At 40.1% G+C, this 24,135-nt stretch overlaps 2 protein-coding genes across 3 annotated transcripts in view; both read left to right on the forward strand.

Moving 5' to 3' along the window:
- Positions 1–5,784, forward strand: part of ATOSA (atos homolog A) — a 36,198-nt gene extending 30,414 nt beyond the window's left edge. The window contains 1 exon segment of the mRNA XM_075764537.1: positions 5,185–5,784. Coding sequence (XP_075620652.1) covers positions 5,185–5,338 — 154 coding nt within the window. The 3' untranslated portion in view covers positions 5,339–5,784.
- A 4,684-nt stretch (positions 5,785–10,468) lies between these two features.
- On the forward strand, positions 10,469–22,636 carry ARPP19 (cAMP regulated phosphoprotein 19). 2 transcript variants are annotated; one of them, XM_075764923.1, is made up of 3 exons: positions 10,469–10,733; positions 15,787–15,909; positions 19,345–22,636. In XM_075764923.1, the coding sequence occupies exons 1-3, from the start codon at positions 10,689–10,691 to the stop codon at positions 19,513–19,515; spliced, it is 339 nt and encodes a 112-aa protein (XP_075621038.1). In that variant the 5' UTR covers positions 10,469–10,688; the 3' UTR covers positions 19,516–22,636. The 2 variants fall into 2 exon arrangements, with proteins under 2 accessions (XP_075621038.1, XP_075621037.1); XM_075764922.1 differs by lacking the exon at positions 10,469–10,733 and adding an exon at positions 11,655–15,050.
- The last annotated feature ends 1,499 nt before the right edge of the window (positions 22,637–24,135 follow it).

Consider the following 24,135-nt stretch of genomic DNA (forward strand, 5'->3'; position numbering starts at 1 on the left):
AAGGATGCTTTTAACTTGATCTTTAAGCTAGACAGTAGAGGAAGAAGAGCTAATAAATAATTTGGATTCTGCTTGGGAGAAACACAGTTAAAATATAAAGCTCTTTCTTGGCATTGAAGTATTTTGTATAGCCTTGTAAAGCTTAATTCCTTTTTTTAGCAAGAGAGACTTAGTTCTGGCTGGATCAATGTACTTTTTCTGAGATTACAGGAAATAGTGAGTGTGGATGTTACATGGACAAAAGCCAAAACTAAGGATCGATGTAGACAAGGTGGCCAGTCTTCTACACACATGCCTCTTCACAAGAATAGCTTGTAATGTGAAAATCATTCTGAGTTACTCCTAAAAGTACAGTGTTTAGTGGGAAAAATGCAAATACCTGTTTCATGATGCAATACTGCTAATAATGCCTTTCACTTTATAAAATATTCACACCATCTTCCTTAAATGATTTACAAAGCACTGCCTGAAACCAGATACTGTGCTGCTGCTCGGGATGTTCTGGAGACTGCAGTTTGAAACAAAGGAGGAATGATGGATTTACTCTCTCCTTCTGCAGTTTGCAGACTTTTGTCTGCATTATTGTAGTAAACAAACCACGTACGTGCAGACCCAGTGCTTTCATTGCAGCACTTGGAAACCCAACGGCGGCTGATATTCTGAAGTGAGCAAGCAGAACAAAATCAAATTTCTTACACTTTTCTCTTTAGCTTGTTGTAGAATTACTTCTGGTACGTATTACTTTCCCTAATTAGTTGCATTGATTTCTACCCAGCAGACTTTTGAAACACAACTTTGTCTAGGGCAGTGATTCCAGGCCAAGCTTTCCTGTTAAATGAAAGCTGACAGTCATAAAAAAATGTGTTGGTTTACTGGAGTGTGAAAATACCATCATGATGAGGCTGTTGAACTATGTTTTCATTCTGAATTTTAGCCTAGATTGAAATTCATCCTTTCAGGCCATGCTAACTTGCCATGTCTAACTTAAACCACCTTCTAAAAATTTTCTTGTGGGGTAAATTCTGAAAAAGAGCATGTAGCCCAAATAAAAGGCTCTATTCACTTGTAATGTTGATCTAACTGATGCAGAGGAACTGGGGACAGCTATCAGCTGCAGAGGTGGGCAGAAGAAAATCTGTGGCCAAGTGGCTCTGTACAGGCATGAAGAGTACTAGATTTGTGTCCCCTTTCAGTTTCTGCTTTAATGTAGTTTGTGAATTTGTTGTAGACAGAGCCAATAATTACTTCTATTTGAAGGTGAACCTACTTTCTTCTCTGGTGTCTTTTATAGCTAGAAGATTTTTGAGTTTCCCATTTCTGATACCTGCCGAGAGACAGAAATGTAGCAGATCTGATGCTTCTAGTTTTGAAATACCTGTACAATTTAGCTTAGCTTTCAGCCCTCTGGTAGGGATCAACTCATGGATTTATAATGGGTAATTGGAAATGCATCCATTTCTGGCTGGAAAAAACAAGCTGTCTGATAATTACAATGCTTAGCTGCTTACTTTGGAAAAGTGAATACCTGCAGAGTATGCTTCAGAGATGAACCCAAACAGTGGGTCCTTTCTCATAATGGAAGAACTGCTAAACTCCTTGAAATACTACAGTAGTTTATGTTGATTTGTCTCATGGTTGATTATGCAGAGTACTTGAGATTTTACAAAAGACTCAGTTGTCAATCTAGTAGCCTTCTTTACTAAAGATGATTTTGATTAGGAGAGCATAAAAAGTCTTAGTAGTGTATTAATTCATACGTAAGTTGGTTTTCAAATGTCATATTTAAAAGCAGAAATGTTTCCTTAAACCCGTTTTACTGAAAACTTGTATACAAACCTAAAAAATTTAAACTTTTTTTGTTACTCAAGTTAGCTTAGAACAGCCTTTCAGTTTTAGTTGTAGTTGTTGTTGAAAACAAGCATCTTAAGCTTACATGTTGAAATCTTGCTCAAAAAACCAAATGAAGTCACCACCAGTAAGCTGCATTGTGGTTGCATCTGCTTGCAAGCCTTTAATCACAGTTGTCAGCACTCATATTATGAAAGCTTCTTTTCAAGTGGTAATTCAGCAAAAATGCTTGCATAGGTCTGGAACTTAACATTGGCAGCCAGACTTTCTACAACACTCTTTTTTTTAAAGTGTCAGACTTATTGTTTATGCAGGTTTGTATGTTTGAGGTACTGTTCAATACGCCATTAGGCTGTATTTGTACCCACAGCTACAACATGTAGCTTGCACGGACAAAAGAGCTTTATTCACTGTAAGAAAATCAAGAGTTGCACCTGCAGTTTAAGCTGTTTCTTGAAGATGCTTTGAGGATAATTTTTTTGTTGCATGTGAAGCAATGATTTTTTGCATTGTAATTAAATCTACGTGAGCATAAGAGATCTGAGTCCAGCTCTGCTCGCGCCTCGTTTCTGCCCACTGTTGTGAGGGTGATTGACCATCTGTTGATTTCTAGGTCACGTTCTGGCACCCCTATAAAGGGCAATTAAACAGTTAACCTGCCCACAGCTCAGCATTTTTCAAGTTTTTAAAGCTTGGTCAACAGCTTTAGTTACTGACATACTGCCTCTTTTAATTGTGTGGAGCATAATTGTTGTTACTGACAGCTACAGAGGGTTGTTACTGAAGGCTAGGTGGAGGGTAAGCTTGAAACTGGTTGTTAAAAGTAGTGATTCCTCAAGGTGTTGAGAAACTTTTTTTTAAAAAATATTTTTGTAATGTGGGATACGATACATTTATTGGTGGAAGCTGAAGATACCTGCTATTACTGATTTACTAGTTGCTTTTTGATCTTTCTGATCTCTCAGCATTTTTCTTGATCTAGAAATTTTTATCCTTGTCCTAATTGATTTTACTTACAAATTTTATAGATTGTGTTGTATAGTCTTTTCTACTTGCAAAATGTGTCTTGCCACATATGTTTTTCTAATCTTCCTGCTATATCCTGTTTCCATGGCTTATTCTGTTTTTGTGAATTTTGATGGCCTACAAAAAAAATATATATATATAGGGATTTTGTGCTTGTATTTGTCATTTCTTCAGTAATGTTTATCACTTTCTTTCCTCTGCCAGACTTTCTTGCTCATCTGATATTTGTGGTTTTAAAACTTCCTGTCTTTTGACAGTCTGTTGATACCGTTCCTAGGACAGCGTCTGTCAGAGACCTCTGTGTTTTTCTTGATTCCTTTACACAGAACTATTGGAGCTGCCACAGCTCTGGAGCCAGTCCCATGCTGGCCACTCCATCACCACCCCACAAAGGTGTAATGGTTGTCTCTTACTCCAATGTATTTGCATGTATGAAAAGCAACACTTCTAAATCCCAATTACTATGATAAGCATTTCTCAAAGAAAAAAAATGAGGTGATGGAAACAGAGAGAACCCCCCAACTTTGTTGCTGTCCCCCATTCATCCTCCTTCAGTCTTTGGGAAATGTCATGCTCAGAAGGAGCCATGTTACAGGGAAGCATTATTTACTGGGCAAAGGGAGTCTTGCAGGATTCTCACTAATAGAAAAGAGTAAGCTCAAGAAGTTTAAAAATAGACCTTGCTAATTATTTCCTGATAGATCCATGTGTAAAATGGGAATTGAGCTCTACTTTATGATGGTGCTTTGATAACTAGATCTAGCTATTCTAGATGAATTAACTTCAATCATACTTTTGCTGCAAAAGATCTTGCAATACAATTTTTCATTTGAAAATGTCTTAGGAGCTACATGCTAAATTAACTTTGTGGTGTTCAGTTTGTCCTTGCCTCTTTTGCTCTTCCTTCGTGTGCTCTCCTCCAGTCTTTTCTCTTCAGATAGAATCTTCTCCCCTTTGCCTACCAGGTAAAGGGCTTTCACACTGACAACACGAAGCAAATAAATAGTGATGGATGGGAGCTCTGTACCTAGGAGAGCAGAATTTTCCTTTGTCTGGCTGCGGGGATGACTACAGCGTATTCTGTATCACTCATCTGAACAAAGCAGTGGCATAGAATCCATTTCTAAAACCTGCCTGCCCCAGATGATGAAACCTTGATGGAGCTTCTGTAATTGTCTGTCTCCTCTGAATTTTGGTCTGATTATGGCTACGTTTATTCTAGAGATACTACTTTTGCTTCAGTGGGGTCAATGAGTAAATTCTTGTTAAAAATCTTTGCAAATTGTAATCCATGAGAAATACAGTGCACACTGCTCGCTCAGCACTTGTTATGGTATCACTTTGTCGTTGCAATAGCAGTAGCTTTTCTATTTCTATTATTGCAATAGCTTTTCTCCCTTACCATGGCATAGTGATAGTGACGTGAAGTTCAGTTGCCAGAAGAAATGCTCCTTAGGCCCTCCTGCTTTTCCTGGTGGAGGGGAGGAAATGAAGTAGTTCTGCCAGATGAAGACTATAGAATACAGTTCTCTGAAATACAGATCTCTTTTCTCTATCTATAGTTGTTAAATCTCGGGGAAAGTGGAACTGGCACATTCCTGGCAGGTTTGGAGGACCTGAATTAGGCTGTTTAGCTGCAGCATAAAAGATGAATGGGCCCAAAATTGGCTGCTCTTTACTTTGGTGATTGGGCCAGTGAACTATGGACCAGCCTCTTTGAAATAGCTCTGTAAACTGCATGAAAAACCTTTTTCTGTCTGCCTGCAGAGATGCTTGTACCTACTGCTGCTTGAGTTGGACTTAAATTTGGCGTGTGGTATAAAGCAGTAGTAAACTTCTTGCTGGTACATTCATAAGGAGAGCAATGAAATCTGTCTGTATGATAGCTAGCACTGGAATACACATTTGATATGTATATATGCCTTTGTTGGTATTTGAACTTTCCCCTGTGTGTGCTTAGGTCACCCCTTGAGCATTTTCAGGAGTGCTCACTGAAGAGCACTTTTTGCCTTTCTAGATTGCGGAGAACTTTAATCTTCGATGTACATAATTGCAGTGTGAACTTCAAATATTCCATGCCACTTTCAAAGCCGTGCGCTACGTTGGTGATTAGGAACAGAACATTTAAAAGCCGAAGGCAACAAAGTAGATTGAAAATATTGGGTTATTGTTTCTTCTTTCATTTTAACTAATTTTGTTATGTTCAAATGGGTTTTTTGGCCTTAATCTCTTAAAGGAATGCATTTAATTCAATAATATTGCAGGATGAATCTTTTGGTCTAGATAATACAGATACTTGTATCTTTTCAGGTTCCAGAGTTCTAAATCTGGAAAGATCTACCTCCACAGAGATGTAAGGCTCCTATTCTCTCGGAAATCCATGGAAGTTGATAGCGGCGCTGCATATGAACTCAAATCTTACACTGAATCTCCAACAAATCCTCAGTTTTCACCAAGATGCTAGCAAACAATGGCAAACTAAAGTATTTGTTTTACTGTTGATTGCTTCTTACAAGCGAAGATCGGTAGAGATGACAGTATAAAGTTAAGTCTGTAAAGGAATGAAAATAGCGCTCAAGAGAGAAGGTTCTTATGTGATCCTGGACCAGTTTTAAAAGGTTTCTGGAATGAGCTTTGTGTATTCCAAGTAGACTGGAAACATACTTAAACCTAATCTTTTTGTACTGTTTAAAACCACTTCATTGGATGTGTTGCAATAGCAAATTCCCAAGTTAGTTTAGTGTTTACACTTTTTATTTTATTTTTCAGTTATTTAATATTTAATGTTTCATTTAATACTCAAGTGATGTTTGTCTTTAGTGTTCTAATGTAGCATAAATCCTATGTAAAATCATACTATGTATTTTTGGCATTAATATTGAAATCTGAAATATATACAGATGTCTTTAATCTGTGTGATGTTTTAAGTGATATTCATTTAAGTTATTGAAAATGGGGATAGGTGAATTTCCATAACATTTCATACTATGCAAGCATTTAACTTATTTTTTTTCTCTTTAATGGTACCCTTTTCCTTTTTTTCTCACATAACACTTGCAACCATGGTGCCCATTTACTTACTCATGCATATTCAGATCATTGGTTCAATTCATATTTTGCTCCCTCAATTTCTTTAAGGGCCGCATTAATTTTGCTTTCTGTTATTAGTTTTTCTGACATAAAATTCCCGCCCTCCCCCATTTGATTTCTCAGATTGTGTTAAAGGATGTACTGTGCAAACAAATTAGTATTTATATCTTAAATATATGCAAAAGCTATGAAACTTGTACTTTTGGTTTTATTTTTAGATAAGGAGGATCTTCACGTAATCCTAAATATTTTTAATAGGTCAGTTCCATTTAGGCCACTAGTGTGTGTATTCCTAAACCAGTATATTCCTAAAACAAAACACAGTCAGATCAACAGTTTATGCTAACTGTGAAACTGTGTAACTGACAGAAATAAAGTTAGAAGCATTTGATTATATTTGAGGTAAATATTTAATAATGAAAATGAAGCTTTACAATGTTTGCCGAAGATCTCAAAGTTTCTCAACTGTCTTACCTTGGTTTACATGTTTTTCTTTACATTGCTGTAGGTTTTCAGAGTGTCAGTAATATGAAAGGTGACCTTCATATTTGGGAATAGAACACACTTATCTGATGAAGACTCAACGTGCATCTTGTATATTCAGCACTCTCCGTAGATGAGAGAAGTCAATGTATCGTGAAATCTCCAGGAAGTCTGCCAGGGAAAGTAAGGGAGACCAGACTTTCCAGCTGATTCTTATCAGCTATCTTGTATATTCAAATGACTGGTGCCACAGAAGGGCAAAGCTCAGATATTACCGAGTCTGTTCCCCAGTTCAGCAGTATTTTCCGCTCTGTGGCACTAGGTTTTCAAAGGTTAGCTAGCTTGGTTTTTTTTATAGACACTTGGGAAAAACTGTACAGGAAGAGATTGTTTGCAGTTTCTAGTCATTTGTGTGCCCTGTGAAACTGAGAAAAGGTTTCTCATGGTAGCAGGAGAGGCAAATACAACTGCAGTTGTACTGTGTACAGAACTAGGACCTAGACCAGTATAGTAAGAATGAGTCCTAGTTTCTTTGTAGCTACTATTGAGTCATAAGCAAACAGCACATATCCTCAAAGTACTTATTTGTGTCGTGGTGCACATCTGGTTGCATACTTGATGGAAAAAAGGGATGAGAAAAGGACACACTTTTCATTAAAAAGTCACAATTCACTTGTAGATTAATCTTTTATTTTGCACTGACAATATGCAATGTTTGTACATCTGTATCTTGATAACTTTAAATGACTTCTTCAAGCCATCCTTTTCTCCCTTCAGAGTAATATAATAATTTGTTTTGAACAGCAACGTGGTGTGGATTTTGAATACATGGTCACTACAAGTCATGTCTAGGAAATAAATTTCCATTGAAATAGTAGTCAAAGGACACTAAGTCCCTGTATGGATTCAGAATGAAAGTGACCCGGGATTATCCATGCACGACTTTGATTTAACTAAGTCATTCTCTATTTACAGCTTGATGTGAGCTAACACTTTCCATTAGGGATACACCTGGAGAAATGCTGAATGTTCATAAAATATGAACTGAATTTCACAAGACCGTCTATGCAGAGATTAAGAAATAAGACTAGACTAATTTTGAGAAGTCATTTGCTGCTTCTCTTTACTCCTCAATAGGCTCAACCATATAGAATTATTTTTGACAAATGTTTCAGAGTGCTTTACAAGGGCCTCCAGTGATGGAGGCTCCAAGTAATCTCTTGCAGTGTTAAAATTTACTTGTCACAGAAAGCTATTTATAATGTCCAACTAAATCTTGCTGCAGTTAAAGTCAAATATTACTTGGTCTTTTCACTAGAAAACAAAGAAAGCAATTTAGTTCTTGTGTCTCCCTTTGCAGACTTGTTTTGTATATCTAAGACAACACCAGACTGTTCAGTCAGTCTTGCCTTGTAGATTTTATTTTCTGCACCTCTCATCATTCTGGCTCTTTCCTTTCTTCTTTTGGTCTAGAAGTGCCTCAGCCTGCACACAGCATCCCAAGCAGGATGTCTCTGTGCCAATTAGACTGGAAGGATTGGTTGATAAGTCTTATGGATTAAAGGCCTCTTCATACATCCCATTATAAGACTTGATTTTTCCGTACCAGGAGATGCCAACGTGCGTTCCATCTTGTCACCCAGTATAAGATAGGTGTGCTACCTGCTTGCTCCCAATATGGTAGCTTTCCTGCATGTGTTATTCTTGAGCTTCATTCTCCCACTACCCAAGACTTTGTATCTGATCTTCTGTTTGAACCTGAATTGCAATTATTTTCTAGTCTTCTTATAGCTTCTCTTACTCAATGTAATCTGCTAATAATAAAGCTTATAGTACACTGTCTGAGTCACCAATGACACTGATGAGCACTACTGGCCCTGGGAGCCCTTTGTGAAGCCCTACTAAACACAGCATTGCTGTTTAACAATTGATAGCTATTTCCAACAAAACTTGCGTCCACCATGTTAAAGTTTCATCAAGTTATATTCCCCCATTTGCATGGGGAAGTGTCAGAGGCCTTATTAATGCCAAAAGGTGTCTGGAACTCAGCCCCCTTCACCCACTTCACACAGTCTATTTCCTTTTCATTAAAGGAAGTAGGAGTTAATCAGCCTCCTGAAAATCCATTCATTTTCTACAGGTTCCTATACAGATGACCACTAATTAATTGGAGATTGCTTCAGTCAGTTCTCTAAACCCTCAAGGATAATTTTTCATCCAAGTTGAAACTATTTGCCAGATAAGGAAAAGAAGAACTGATGCAAGTATCTCATAAACCAATCCTTCCTTATTCCAGCTTGAGGTCATACTTGGGTAGCGTAACAAACTCGCAACAATCTTGGTCATGCCAGCTGGAACAAAAGAAACATTAAATCCTTTGGAGTTTACACAGTTTGTTCAGTAATTTTCAGTAATGGTTCTGTGTTCCTTGTCTTCGTGATCTGCTTCTGATGCACATCCTTTAAAAAAATGACCTAGTTTCTATATGCTGCTTTCTTGTATTTGAGGCCATTGAAGAACTTCTGCTTTTCCTGAGTTCTTAATTTACATCCCATCCTTCCTCTGCACTGTATAGTTTACACTTGTTCCCTCAGAGAAATAATTTCATTAAGGAACCGCTGAACCCTCAAACCTGTTTTCCCTCTCATTAATTTCCTAAGAGACTTGAAATTCCTGAAGCTTGCATTCTTGTCTGCTCTCTGCTTTGTTGTTCTGCTTCCCTTCAATATCTATGAACTTCATCCTTTTTATGATCATTCTTCTATGTGTTACTGTTTTTTATACCTTCAGACCATTTCCCCCTGGTTTTGCTAGAAGCAAATGTGGCACACCCACCATTATCATTGCTTTTTCTATCATCAGGGGGAAAAAATACTAGTGCCTTTATGATTTTTCCTGTGCAATCTGCCCTGCTGTATCCCTTTCTGGATGAGGGACATGCACATGCCTTGAGTTCCTTGCTACTGCACAATCCTGGCCTCTGGATAAATTTCAGTTGCTCAAAAAATACTGCTTCCAGCTCTTGGTTTGGGGGGCTTTTAGTAAAATTCAACTGTGGCAAAATCATTGACTTTACGGCTTCTGTTTTGAGATTGACTTTTCTGACCTGTTTCAGTCTGCCTTCTGGATGTTAAACACACCAAGCCTGTCCTCGCCCATCCTTCCCAAGCTGTGCTCAAGCTGGTTCACCGCACCCGGGTGCGCGGGGTCTGTGCGTGCTGGTTCTCAGCCAGAGGGCACGCTGGATACACCATGGCGGGAGGGCTGGAGGTCAAAATCCTGGGAAAGCAGCGTAAGATGCTAGGAAAATACATTTTGTATAGGAAAGGAGGGCATGTACATTCATTTAACTGAGTATTAAGTAAAATCTATACCTTATTGTTCACATAACAACTGTATTTAGGGATCCTTATTAATGGCGGGCTATTTAAGCCCCTCCTTTATGTTCTTAAAGTCTAAGAGAGCCCAAAGGAGGTTATTGTTCAGCTCAGAACCAGACAGTGAAAAGGAAATGGGGAGGGAAGACAATACTTTCTATAACTTCATACCACCCTGTTAAGAAGTTTCAGCGGACTCTGAGATCCCCTATCCTGTCAGCGGGTGTCTGGGAGTCAGAAGTGATCCTCAAGTAAAGCTGTTGAGGACTCAGCTCCTCGTGTTTGACCTGTCAAAGTAGCCAAAAGAGCTAACCTTAGCCAAGCAGCAAAGGGCCTTTTTCCCCTTTACCCCGATGTCAGGCCGGGGGACCGAGCTGGAGCCCGGGGCCGAGCCTCGGCCTCTGAAAGCCGCCCCCGGGCTGTCTGCCGGAGCCGGGCCATGGCCTGCAGCTCGGGCAGATCTCCATAAATGGCCGTGGCTCTTTGCGAGCGAAGGCCTCGTGTCCCCCAGAGGGGCCTGCGGGGCACGGGGCCTGCCGGGGCCTCCGCCCTGCGCCCCTCGGCAGGGCCGGACGCGGGTACCGGGAGGGGCAGCCACCGCCCTCCGGACTACATCTCCCAGCATGCCCGGCAGCGGACGTGACGTCAGGGGGCGGAGACGGAAGCGGCTTCGGCGCGCTGCTCAGAGCGTGGCCGCGCCGCCGGGGAGGCTGAGCGCGGAGGAAGTCTGGTCCCGCCGGCGCGCCGTCGTGCGAGCGGCCGCCATCTTGTGCGGGAGGTGGTGGCAGCGCTGCGCTGCGCGGAGGAGCGGCGGTCGCGCCTCCTTCGCCTGCCCTCTCCCCGCCGTCCTGCTGCCGCGGCGCCATGTCTGCCGAGAGTTCCGAGCCCGCCTCGGCCGAGGAGCAGAAGGTGGGTGGCCGGGAGTCCTCCGCGCAGCCCCGCCGAGGAGCGGAAGGAGGCCCGCGGGGCTTCTCCCGCCTCCATCCGCGCGCTGAGGGGGAGCGGGGCCGCCGCGGCCGGGCCTGTCCGTCCCTCAGCCCGGGGAGCCTCGCGGGCCGCCGCGGCACTTAAGGCAGCGTCTCCCGGGCCTGGCCGCCCTCCGCGCCGCGCCCGGAGCACCCTCGGAGCAGCGACCCTCGCCGGGGAGGAGCCCCGGCCCTTCCACCGCCGGGCGGGGGGGGCGGGCGGCTCTCTTCAGCCGCCCTCCGCCGCCGGGTCCGGCGGGACGGGGCCCGGGGCCTGCCGGGGGAACGGCGCCGTGCCGCAGGCCGGGGCGGCTGGGAAGGAGCAGGCGCTGCCCCCGCGGCTGGCGGAGGCAGGAGGCGGAGGAGCGGCACCACCATGTTGGCTTCTGCGCTTGGGAATTGTTCTTCTCCGGTAAATCGTTGGCGTCCTCGGGCCCGGAGGGGCTGATGGCGCTTCCTCGCTCCCTAGACCGGCCTCGGCCCCGCTCTCCGCCGGGTGCCCTGCCTGCCTGGGCGTCCTGGGTGAAAGAATTTCAGCTCGCAGACGCAGCGGCTGGAGACCAGCGATAATCCCGCGGCTGAACTTTTGTTTCACTTCGAGAACATTTTTAGCTTTTAATTTAAGCTATTTAGGAGGAGGGATATCCAAAACACAGTGGCTGTGGTCTGTCCTAGTTAAGGCTTTTAGAAGGAATAACTGGCTGGGTTATCTTGTCGTGACACTATTATGTGATCTCTGTAACTAATAATTATAATTTTTAAAGTAGATTTGGTCTCATAGATGGCTGTATGCAGTTAGCAGTTTCCCTCTGTCGGCTGTGCCTTTAAGAAGCCGTTTGTTTTTTAGTCTTGTCATTGCTATATGGGTTCATTTGCAATCTCCACAGCTATTTCTGATAGGGAGCAGTTACGAAACACAAGTAGTGCTTTGAAGGACGATAAAAGAAAAAAGCCTAATCTACCTCAGCTGTCAAGTTTTTGTTTAATAATTTACAATTTGTAATATGAGTTAGTCATACAAGTAGGCGAGCTTTGGGGGTTAATATGGAATGATACCTTCTCAAGAGGTGCAGTAATGAGAACCACCTTCTGTGGCAGGTCTGTAATCCGCTCTTAAATGCGTGTGTTCTGCAGCTCGACTTAACGTTCATATTAGGTAGACTACTGAAGAGATACTGTTCCTGTTCAAAGCCTATAAAAATAAATCCCTGGCCTATGCAGCGCTCCTAGAATAGCTCTGTAATAAGAGCATAGTAAAACATGTGGTAGCAAGTTTATTGTGATGCCTTCTAGTGTGTTCTGATGAAGTCAGGTGGCTGGGGCTGGTTGTGCTGAGTTTCAGGCTGAAGTCTTGAAATGCAGGGTTTATGCACTGCTTTGAAAAGTTACCCTTTATTTGAGAGACGGGAGTCCCTTACTGATCTGCTAATTTAGTTTGATGAGGTGTTCAAGACAAATTAATAACATCAATACAATAAAACTTTGTTTTCTGTGAGTTTATTTCCTGTTAGGATACTGTGGTACCAGTACTATTATGGCATTGCAATATTAACCTTCACTAAATCTGTTTGAGTAGGCAAAATTGAGCACTGACTCAGTTAATGCTTAGCTCTGAAATACTTACATAAACAACCCATTTTTCAGTACTTATTCATATGTATGCTTTAAAAAGATTAAACCCCTAAATGAACTTTGAGGGAACGTTTTCATGATCAGACCTTTTTTCTAAACTTTTCTAACATGCTGTAAGAACTTGTGCGTGTGTTAGGCGACAAGGGTGTTAAACAAGAGAGTGATATAAATTGAAAACTTGCCAAAGACCAGTGTTTCCTGTTCTCAGTGTGAAAACTCAGGATAGTGGCAGGGGAAGTTCAGCAACAAAGGAACTTTAGACGTTGGAGAACATACACTTGGTTGACTGACTCTCTTTTTGCCTTAAAAGCCTGGTTTTTTTTCAGGAAGCTGTTAGAGGTGGTGCATTTGTTTCTGGACTGGCTTTTGCCACATCAGTTGTGCTGTTGTCATGTTTTTCCCATTTTCTGCTTTACATTTTGTGTGATGTCTTTTGCTAAAGAGGATGAGCTCTTCATACCAGCGTTTGGAAAGGTTGATGGCTCTCTTTAGCCATGCAGCTCAGTTGTCCAACAGATATGGAACTTTACATTCTAGTACCTTTGTAAAGATTAAAAGTAAAAGCTATCTTTAAATGAGTTAGGTAACTGCTGCCTTCCTGGTAGATGCTTTTAATGAAGTAAGCCGACTTCATTAGCTGTGTCAAATTCCTGTAGAGAGCTAAAATTATAACTTTTGTGCGCTTGTCACTAGGAAGAAGAGCGTGGTATATCTTGATTTCCACCCCCACCCCAATCATTTCTTAGTCACTTGGTCGTTGCTTCTGTAACTCAAGGGAGAATATTCTAAATGTATGAGTGGCCTTGCTGCCTTGGGTTAAAGCCTTTGTGGCTCAGCCATGCATCTCCAAGAGTAGTCAATACCACCAAGTCCACAGAAGAATATATATGGTCGAGGCATGCCTGCAGCGATCTTCCCCAGAAAACTATCCCAGGTCTCAGCAATCTGTGGTTGAAAAGCCACTTGAGCTGCAAATGAACACATCGAGTTGCTTTCCGAATCCATCTAAATTCTTGGCACCCCCTTTATTCTTTGGCAAGGAGTTCTGCAGCTTAATTTTATTTTATATGAAGAAGTGTTGTCGTAAGTATTTTTTGAACCTGCCATCAGCTGGTTTTGTTTGATGCCCCAAGTCATTGTATTGACTTTCTTTAATTTGTCTTGCATAGTTTTTTGAGTCTTAGTTCTTCCTGATCGTGAAGAGGAAGTGACCACAGCCTGTATTCTTTTCAGCTGCATTGATGCATAACAGTATTTTGTGTTTTGATTGCCTGCTGTGCAATGATTTGTCAGCCTTGTGAGTTTGCATAAATGTCTCCTTTGATGCACCATGAATACATATTTATGTAAGCTATTTATTGTTGGCCCCTGTTCTTGAAAAATATCTCCTTTTGGTTAATATTGGCAAAACATGCCCCCTCAGATGCTTTGTCTGTTGGCTCAACAGTGAGTACCCAGTGATTCAGCATTAGATGTTGAAAGTGTTTAGCTGAAAGGGTTGCTTTTGAGAAAATCCAGTCAGTGTCGGCATGATGATAGAGCACAAAAGGAAGAACAGCAGCTGAAGAATGACCTTTATAACACATGAAAACTGTGGTGTTGGCTAGTGTGATACCATATAGTGAGAAATAGTATAGTTCTCTGTTCAGTAGTGTCAGGGAAACTTTGCCCTTAATATTTATTTGTATTTTGCATTGTATTACCTAGCTGTGCTTTCATCTAATAAAAAGCATTGGTTCCTGCCCTCATGGAAGTTTCTCTTAAACTGTTAGGAGAATTTCTGTCTTTCCTCAGTAGAACTGTTAATTCAGATTGCCACTGTATTGTGCGAAGCTGTCTTTGAGACGTCTTGGCCTAGTGGAGCAACTAGACGATGTTACATTCTAAATCTGTTGTTATAACCTTTGCTTCTGAGGCTTTTTACCAGAAAGATGTTGAATATTATAGAACTTTGAGCTTTTATAAGAGAGATAGGAAAGGCACTGGGGTAGGCTGGTGTGGTGGCTCTAGTTCTTTGACAGTTCTGGTTTAAGTAGCACCCAGCTGCTTGTGTTCCTCTGCCCTCCCTGCTGTGCTAACATACCTGTTTGTGCAGCCACTCGGTGATCCGGGCTCTGGAAACTGATCCAAATGAAACACAGCCCAAGAAGGGAAAAGGAAAAAAAAAAAAAAAAGATGGTTATTTTTCTGTTGAATCAGTTTCTGTAACCCGTTCATGTGGAGTACACGCAATCATGCTGACTGATGCAATGCAAAGGATGATGACACTGATGGAAAAGAGTGTGAAGGGGCTGCCTAAGCAGCTCTAAGTGGATAAGAAACCTTAGTCACAGATGAATGTGAGGTCCTCCTGATTTCAATGGCAATTCTTCTTTCCTGCCTAAAAGTCTTTCTGTGACTTCAGATGATAATAACAATTCAAGAACTACCACATTCAGTGCAAATCAATATATATTTTCTCTGAACTAGCAATGGTTTGCATGCAAAAAAAAAAGCCTTCGACAAATACTGGAAAGTAGCAAAAGAAGAATTTTGAATGGCAGATATTTTAGAAATGATCTAATAGGAGAAATTGTACTTCATGCATCAAATTGCTACACGGACCAGAACAGATGAGTGTAAAGTAGAGGTCAGTGTTGAAAGACTGGATGTACCAATTGCAGTTTTTGCCAGATGAGTATCTTCAAATGATTACAGTATATTCATAAAATAGGCATTTTATTTTACACAAATGCACTATCCAACTGTCTTCATCCTCATAATTCTAGGATAATTATAGACATGTATCGAGAAATACAGTATTGTTGCTATTAATACAATAGCAGGCATGTTTTTGAGACTAAGCTACTTTAATGCTGTTTCACAGTGAATATCAACACATTACAGTTAGAGCAGTCATATGAACTAGATCGTGACGATACAAGTGCTCGTCTGTCTGTGCAGCTTCATGATCAAACAGGGGCAGTTGAAAAAAAAAAAAAGTCCTGTGGCTCTTGCCCAGCTTTCAACGTTTGTTTGTTCTTAGTGGAACCCTTGTTTTATTCAAAAAATGGGTTTTTTTGGGGGGGGGATTTTTTTTTCCCAAATTGAATAATTTAATTTTAGTATGGACTACTTTTATATGCAAGAGAAATGAATTGATTAAATTCAAACACATCTCCAGGAAAGGTATCTAAGGTGGGAGGCTGAACTCCTATAGTTGCTGCAGTATTTGAGAGAGAATGTATGAAAATATCTATTCAAATCATTGGTATGTGCACATGGTAGCACCAGTTGGCATGTTGGTGAATTACCTGCAAAGGTAATTCTGCATAAATAGTTCATTATTTTATATTCCATTTACAGTATTGCTAATTGTCTTTCAGGAAATGGAGGATAAGGTGATCAGCCCAGAAAAAGTTGAAGAAGCAAAATTGAAAGCAAGATATCCTCATCTGGGCCAGAAGCCAGGAGGCTCAGACTTCTTGAGGAAGAGGCTTCAAAAAGGAGTGAGTTCTTTATTGTCCACAGGGTATGGACAAGAAATTCCAAAATTCCTGTACCTGTGATCTTTTTCCACTCCACAGGCCTTTGCATGAGAAAGAGTGCTAAGAAATTTAAACTTTGTCTGTGAAAGCACAAGGAAAAGAAATTTGTTTCCACAAAAAAAATGCCGAATTGGCAGGATAGCAGTTTACAGCATCAATGGCTCAATTGCACTTTTTAGAAAAAAATAAACTTAGAAGCTGGTTTGGTGCTGCTGTGACAGACTTTTTATAAAACATTATAGTAAACACGAAGGGTCAGAACCTCATCCCTGTTTAGTGCTGATCTTCTCTTGCCCGTTCTTATGTCTCCAAAACATATGTCCACTCTTCTTATCCGTGTTTTTAGTACATGAAAGCTTAGTCTGCTGTGTTATGCCGGCACCATCTGACATCAGTGGCTTGAGAATGACGGTGTAATTCTGAATATACACCCTAACAAAAAAAATGATAGAAGAATGAAGAGTGAGTTAGTATTTCAATATTGTTCCACATTTAACCAGTGTTTCTTATTTTCTTAGTTATTCAGATGTTTATTTTTTTTTAGTTTAATTATTCATAAAGTGATTATGTAATGCCTTTCAGGCATGCTAGAACGCTGTTCTTGGAATAATCCTAGTACATGACTACTTTTCACGGTACTTTCATTGCTGTCACACTGGTTTTTTCTTTTGCTATTGTCTAGGCCCTTTGAGTGCACGCAGTGATTCCAAGTATAAATCCTTCGCAAACCAGCTGTTGGAGTTCAGTGCTGATCTAATTCTGTGCTATCTGGTAACATCTCCTGGGAATTGTTACTGTTGGCAGGTTTTTTGGATAAGCTTTCTCTCATAAGTTGGAGTGTATGCAGCATAGTTAATGGCTGCTGGGAATGGGCAGGTGGTCGATTAGGTGATGCCTTTTGTGAGTTATGCTGTTTTGTGGCCAGAGGCAGCCTAAACGAGACTGCAGTGGGTAGGCACAGAAGGGATGAGGTAAGTATGTATTGCGATGATAGTTCAGGACAACAGACCAGCATTCACTCCCTAAGGCTTGATGGCCATGAAGAAATTATGACTGCTTGCACTCAGTGCAAATGTGAGGAAAAATCACCACGAAAAATAACCTGTACAATGTCTTCATCTTGATTATAGCACTATTTAATGCAGAGGTGGTTGCAGCCTGTATTTTCAAATTTGAGCAGTAGACCAGTGGGCATCTTAATTGACTAAGTGTTTGGGATTTTGCCACTTTGATGAAAGATGATATAAAGTTATGGATTCCAATTCATAATCTGCCGCCTTCAGTTCTCTACTCCTGATGTGGTGGTAATAACTTTCTTCCATTTTATTTTTTTTATTATTTTTGTTTAGTGTGCTCAGTGTCTTAAATGAGGAAGCATCTTTACTTGATATAGATGCCTGGTGTACTTCAGGCTGCCTGGATTGCTGAAGTTTAGAGTGAGGATAGAGTACGCTTTCAGGAAGTGTTTGTGGCAGAGAGACCTGGACAGACATAGTTTGAAAGGGATGATCAAATACAGACCATCTAGGAGAAGCTAGATTAAACCTAAGGAAAATACAGGAATAAGTTGAAGAAATGGACTGATATTCTAATGCATGAAAGATGGTAGGTTTTCTCAGATATTCTTCTAGATGTGTATAGTCAACTGTAGCCCAGATTTTCTTTGATTTGGCAACTAGGATGTGCTCTGCCCATTGATATTTGCTCTCCAGAAATGTTCTGCATTAGGTGCACACACCATTATTAGCACACTTTCTCCAGAATAAGAGTAGATGAGAACCATGCTATACCATGCTCCTGTAGGGGGATTCTATTTGGAGCTCTTACGTGGACAGAAAGATATCTATGCAATAACACATCGAAAGGTCGAGCAATTCTGTTATTCCTTACATGCTGTTTAAAAGTTTCTTTCAGTTATTTCAGCCTTGAAGGGCAAAATATGAAAGACTTCTCCAAATCAGATTATGTTATAACTTGAGGTCTACTCTGCTGATGCAGTGCTGGAACACTGTGGTGTAAATAGGGATTACACCACCAAAAGGATTGAATTGGGAACGTTTAGGAATAAAAGTGTGTGGTTCAGATGCAGTCAGTAGTACACGTGAAAACCAAATTTGGTAACTTTAAGACTCTGTCGGGGGACATTTAAAGCTGCCTTCAGGAGGCCTTGCATAAACAACCTTCCCCTCCAACCTGGCCCTTAGGTAAAGGCCTGTTAAGTCAGGTGTTCAAATTACTTCTCTCTAACAACTGCTGCTACTCAGTGTTTTGTAGCTGGTTAATACTAATACAAAATAAAGAGTATGGCAGGAATATGCTGCCTGGAAGCACTTAGACATAGCAGATAATGATGGTTGTTGCTCAACTGACCAAGGAATAAGCCTATATAAAGCTAACAAGGGATTGTTCTCTCCAGAGATGATTGTGATTGTAAGCAACAGTTGCGAGTGTAAATCTTTTCACTGAATCTGGTTTTTTTGGCCTCATATGACAATCTGTTCAAAATCATGGGTTGCAAGTACCTTAACAGTAGACCTCATAATAAGATGTAAACAAAATACTTTTCCTGCGGAATTAGTCAATGAGCAGCTGAGGACTTGATGCAAACATGGAATGAAATTCCCTGGCTCTTCTTACCATGATGGAGATAAATTTAACAGTCATTTGGCTTTAACATCCCTAGAGAACGTAATATTTGTGAAATCTGATAACAAAAAAAGACTGTTAAAGGTAATGCTACTGAAAATTTGCTGAAATATTAAGGAACACTGTTTCAGAAATTCAAACTTGATGTGCTGACTTTGTATTCAGAAGAAACATGGAGCATGGGATAAGAATTCCCTTCACACAGTGCTTTTCCGAGGTACTGCGCAGTAGATTCGACTTCACTAAATAATTGGTTTGGGAACTTTAGGTATTATAGTTTCACTGTTTTAATATATGCAGATAAGACATTTTCTTGTTAGCATGCAGTTTCATGCTACTTTGATCTTCTGTTATGAAAGAGCAGGCTCTGTTCTCCTGCCTTAGTTCATGCATTGTTTGGTTATGCTGTGTAGCAGAACTTGTTCACTGCAACAAAATTTACAAACTCCAAGGTTTCACTTTTGGGAGACCAAAGCTCTTGGGAAACCCAGGGCAAAAATTATGTTCATGTTTAGAGCGAGTTTAATGGTATATGTAGAACGTTAACCGTACACTTGCCTGTTGTTAAGAGTTTAGCTATGTGTGCTTAACAGTCTTGGTAAGATTTTTTTAAATTGACATAGAGCTATCTTGGCAAATGGGAAAGATTTTATAACTGTTTTTAGAATATAAAGTATCTGGTTAGCCATGTAATTCAGTGTAATTCGGAGAAGATTTCAGGCTTTTAAATATATGTGTTTTGTCTTCTAGCAAAAATACTTTGATTCTGGTGATTACAACATGGCTAAAGCAAAGATGAAGAATAAGCAACTGCCTGCTGCAGCTCCTGACAAGACAGAAGTCACTGGTGACCATATTCCTACTCCACAGGATCTTCCACAGCGGAAACCATCTCTTGTTGCTAGCAAGCTGGCTGGCTGACGAGAACAGCTGAACTGCATGATTATTCTCATTCCTGTTATTTCTCCTTAATAGTTATTTCTCCCCCTCACATCCCCCTTTTTCTTTCTTACACTAAGTCATGAGACTGACAGCTTTGCAGGTAGCGATAGCATGTGCTGGTATTGTAAGGGAGTACTGTTAAGAGTAAAACGTGTAGTATTTGGACTAGTTGACAACAATGCACTGATTAAAAAGGACAAGTTTGGTTAGAGCAATGTAATCTACTTGAAAATGTACATATTGCCCATTTCCTAGTGTAGGACTGGTTCCAGCAAGTGACATCGCAAGTTTTACAACTTCTAATGTTTCTGCTTTTGTTATTTCATCTTAATTACAGCATATTTGTATTTAATATAACCTCCAGTTGTGTTGGTTTTTTCTTCTGTGTTTGGGTTTGTTGTCTAAAATAGAGGTTTAGACCACAAGTTGCTAGATGGTAAAGCATGTATAAAAACAAAGACAGGGCTCCGATTGAATTTTGTTTCTGCTTTTGAACTTGAACGGCCTTAAACCTGTTTCAGCTTTAACAATAGAGTTTTTACTTGGGCAATATTTGCCCATTCTGGTGTAACTCTTGTGAATCTAGTGCTTATTGACAACTGCCTGTTGAAGCTGGTATTCTTTTCAGTTCCGTAGCTTAGGACACACTTTTGTTGAAGATGTGAATGAAGTGTGCATGTGCATAGACTGTTGAATTCACTCTTGTGCCATTTTTGTAAATACAATAGTTTTGCACAACCTTTTGCAAACGTCTATTAGTTTTACATTTTAAAAAGCAGATAATGTGCCAATCAAAGCACAAGTGATTCTGTATCTTTCAAAGTCTTGTCCTGAAACTAAGAGCCCAGAATCTTGCTACTGAAAGTAAAAACTGTATACCTGAAATTTGTGAAACAGTTATATATACACTTGACGCAGCCTTATGCTTTTGCAGTTGTATAGTTTGTTTCGCAACAATGTCCAGCATTCAAATATAAATCTGGAGTTCGTACCTGTATTTGGAGGCAAGTGCCCTTTCTGTTCAGCAGCTCTTTTAAGCTTTTAAAGTTGAAATGCTCTGTCTGATGACGTGGGAGATGGCTAAGTGTGCTGATCTAGAGAGTTTCCCATGTGGCAAACTCCAAATCTAGGCTTGCTAAGGTTTGATATGCAATTGTCTTTGGGCTATTTTAGACTTCTGAGAGCAGAAGGGTTTGTTCTTTTTTTTTTTTTCTTGAACTCCTGAGGTGGTAGTAAACTTAACTCCTTTTCTCTTTGTTATACAGCAGCCCCTCATTGGCTCTGGGGAAACAAAGAACTGGAAGTGGTATTTATAATATGACCTATTGAGAAATAGGTAACTTTTCATGTCAGAAAATAGGAATGAACTTCAGATCATCTTTATGACGCAGATCATAGATACTGGATTGCCAAAATACATAGTTGACATTAGGCAGGTAACTTGATGCATTTAAAAGCATGTTTGTTCAATGAAATCAAAATATTAAAAGTGCAGTATGATCTATAATGTAATTGATTTTTATGTAGGTAATCATAGCCTTGATGTTTTGGGAGTACAAGAAACTTCAAAAAGATCAGTTTACTGAATACTTTTTTTTTAAAGAAACAGTTCTGAAACAGCCTATTGAAAACAAAGCACCAATGTGGGTATTACAAGAGAAAAGACTCTTAAAGGTGCAAGTTTTTAGAAGGATGTGCTTTGTGTTGGCATGTTCAGAAAGGTCTGGCAGGATAAAGGACTGCTAGTCAAAAAGAACACTGGCCCATATTTTCTGCAGTGCTTTCTTCTAAAGGCAAACCTAAGAAAATGAATAATTTTAATTTGATCCTGTTTTGATCAGAACATGGGCAAAGTTTGTCGGTGTCTGTATAATGTCTTTGGTTCAGAGAAGTCGTTCCAGAGAATTTTGAAACTGCTAACCTGATTCTTTTCAAGTCTGTATAGCCCTTTTCTGGTAATTGTATGGGCTCTGTCAAGCCTGTCCTTACTCCTTATCCTGCACTAGTATTATGAAGAATTTGTGGTTTTTGCAGAACAGGTTGAAGAAACGGACCTACTTGACTTCTTTGAGTAAGACATTAGGCTGGGAGAATAGCAAGGAAACTGGATATATTGAAGCAAACTGCCTTTTATAGATGTTTGTCCTAATGTGAGAATCCCTCTTTATTTTTGTATGTATAAATGAAATTGAAACTTAATGATAGGACTGGGCCTGAAACACATTTTGAACAATTTAAGGTGACTTGCTGTGTATTGTCTGGTGGCACTATTCTGTAGCTCACCTAAGGTGAGCTTTCTTGATGTTGGGGAAGGTTTAAAAAATAGCCATTTAAATTTAAACATTCCACTCAGCTACAACTGGGCTTGTCCTGCTGTTTGGATGACATAAGCTCTTCCAATGTTCACTCGGTGACTTGCAGTTCTTAAGATTACTACAAATTCAGCTATGAATATATTATCCATGTGTATATTTGAAGTACTGTAATACTAACTAGGTCAATGACTGATTATGAGCCTTCACATCTGACAGACCTCAGCAGCAGGCACAGCTATTTTGATTCTATACACTGTATAAAACTGAAGTCCATTAATCACTTAACAGTAAATCAAAGATGACTGCAAATCGATGCTTACTTTCAGCTTACTCCAGCAAGATAACTCAGCTATCCAAACTTATGTACATAATGTATTATATGAGTTTTACCATTTGATAATTACCTTTTTCAGAGAAAACCTGTCCACACTGTAGACTGGCAGTCCCTTTCATATCTTGCCTTTAAAGATAGACAGTGTTTAGTTATTAGAGTAGTACTCATGTAGGCTTATAATAGCAGGTAGCACCAACATTTTATTCGAGATAGTTAAGTGGATTAATTACAATTTCATAGATATGTCCCCAAATCTGTAGCACCAAAGGCTTCCCTCTCATTGTTCTCGATGTAGTAGGACAGTGTTTGTGTAAAGGCCACAGGAGTACATTTTGTTGGACATATTTACACCCAGTCAAGATGTTAAGGTGATAAAATGTCAATTGTTCTTTACAAACTTACACATTGTATAGTATACAGAATAAATTGATCTACTTAGTTTTTATTGCAACGTGGAGATTTGTCTCGTCTTTACTGTGGTTTCCTAAAAGATACTGCACACTTCGGTATTCGCTACGGAAAATTTCTAAATCCTAAATCTTGCTACTCTGTATCATTAAAAATATGACTGGGCTTTGGTTTCTAGTATGTTAGACTACAGAATTACTTTAATGTAATCACATTTATATATATTTCAGTGCTTATTTTTCTAATAAGGCAATTAAAGCTTATTGTTTGAAAACTCCGTAAAAGATCATTGTTTTAGTCCCTTGGACTGAGTGACGGGGATTTCTGGGAATTAGCTTGGCATATAGAAGTTTGCATTGCCATAGACTATTGGCCTGGATATGGCAACATTTCCAAGAAATCAAGATGCTGGAAAAAGCCCAACTAATTTCATATTCAGCCTGTGACTTAGGTGCTGATCTTTGCGCAACTTCAAGTTGCGCGTGGTATATTTACACAATTAGCTCAGTCACCAAGGTCATAGTAACACCCTCTATACTCTGCATCTCTAACAAACTGAGGAGAAAAGTGTCCAAGTAGTGTCACTGCACCACCATGCCGAGGCAGTGCAAAGGCTGCCTTAACGCTGGCATTAGTAACTTACCTGAACCTCTGTATGGGGAGTGGCATCAATCTTCAGGCAAAGACAAACCATTTAAGTACAGCCTTATTGCCCCAAACTGTTTCAAATTAGAGCTGTGGTGGATACTGTCGTGGAGACCTGCGCTTGGAGCAGCTTTGCATTTAGTGGCTGTGTTTGCAGAACATGACCGCATTCAGGAAGGAGGCCAGATTGCAGGAACTTGATTATTTGATGGCTGGGGGGCTTTTCGTGAGCTTGGGAAGAGCAGACTGGAGGAGCATGCCAGCAGGATGAATGTTTTTTTTGTTTAAGTGGAGTTGGGCTGAATGCGTAGTTTGATTATTTAGTCCTGCTTTAGTACAGGCAAGGTGCCTTCTCTCAGTTTCACGTCTTTGGCTTTTTCATCCCAATTTCTGGCATCTATAGATCCAGAGTAACTTGAAATCTGAAAAGTTCTATGCATATTCAAAGTATTTATTCTCATTAAATACTTATCTTGAAACTGTTTCTGGAGTACTGGCACAGAGGCAGAGAGCCTTGAGCTCAACTGATATGCTTGAAAAAGCTTTAGTTTAGGGGCAGACAACTGAATTGTCCCTGTCTTTCTCATGCAGTACATCTGTTACAATGAGGATGCTGCTTGATAGATGTTCATAATGTATTCTTGCATATTTATAGCAAGCTCAGAATTCTGTTTACTTACTGGTTTGGGAAATACTGACAAAGCCTCCACCGATTTCAGATGGATGCTTATTTGGTTTAAAATGGGAAGATGAAGTACTTCTTGTTTCTAACTCTAAAAACAGATTTTAGTTGGGTTTGGTTTTTTTACCTTATTGCAGGACAGTGTTGTAGCTCCTATTAAAAGAGGAATGTGGTTGGATAATCTGTCAGTTTCCCTTGACAGCGTTACAGTATGA

The sequence above is a fragment of the Balearica regulorum genome, chromosome 12 (genome assembly GCF_011004875.1).
Source record: "Balearica regulorum gibbericeps isolate bBalReg1 chromosome 12, bBalReg1.pri, whole genome shotgun sequence".
Taxonomy (NCBI): Eukaryota; Metazoa; Chordata; class Aves; order Gruiformes; family Gruidae; genus Balearica; species Balearica regulorum.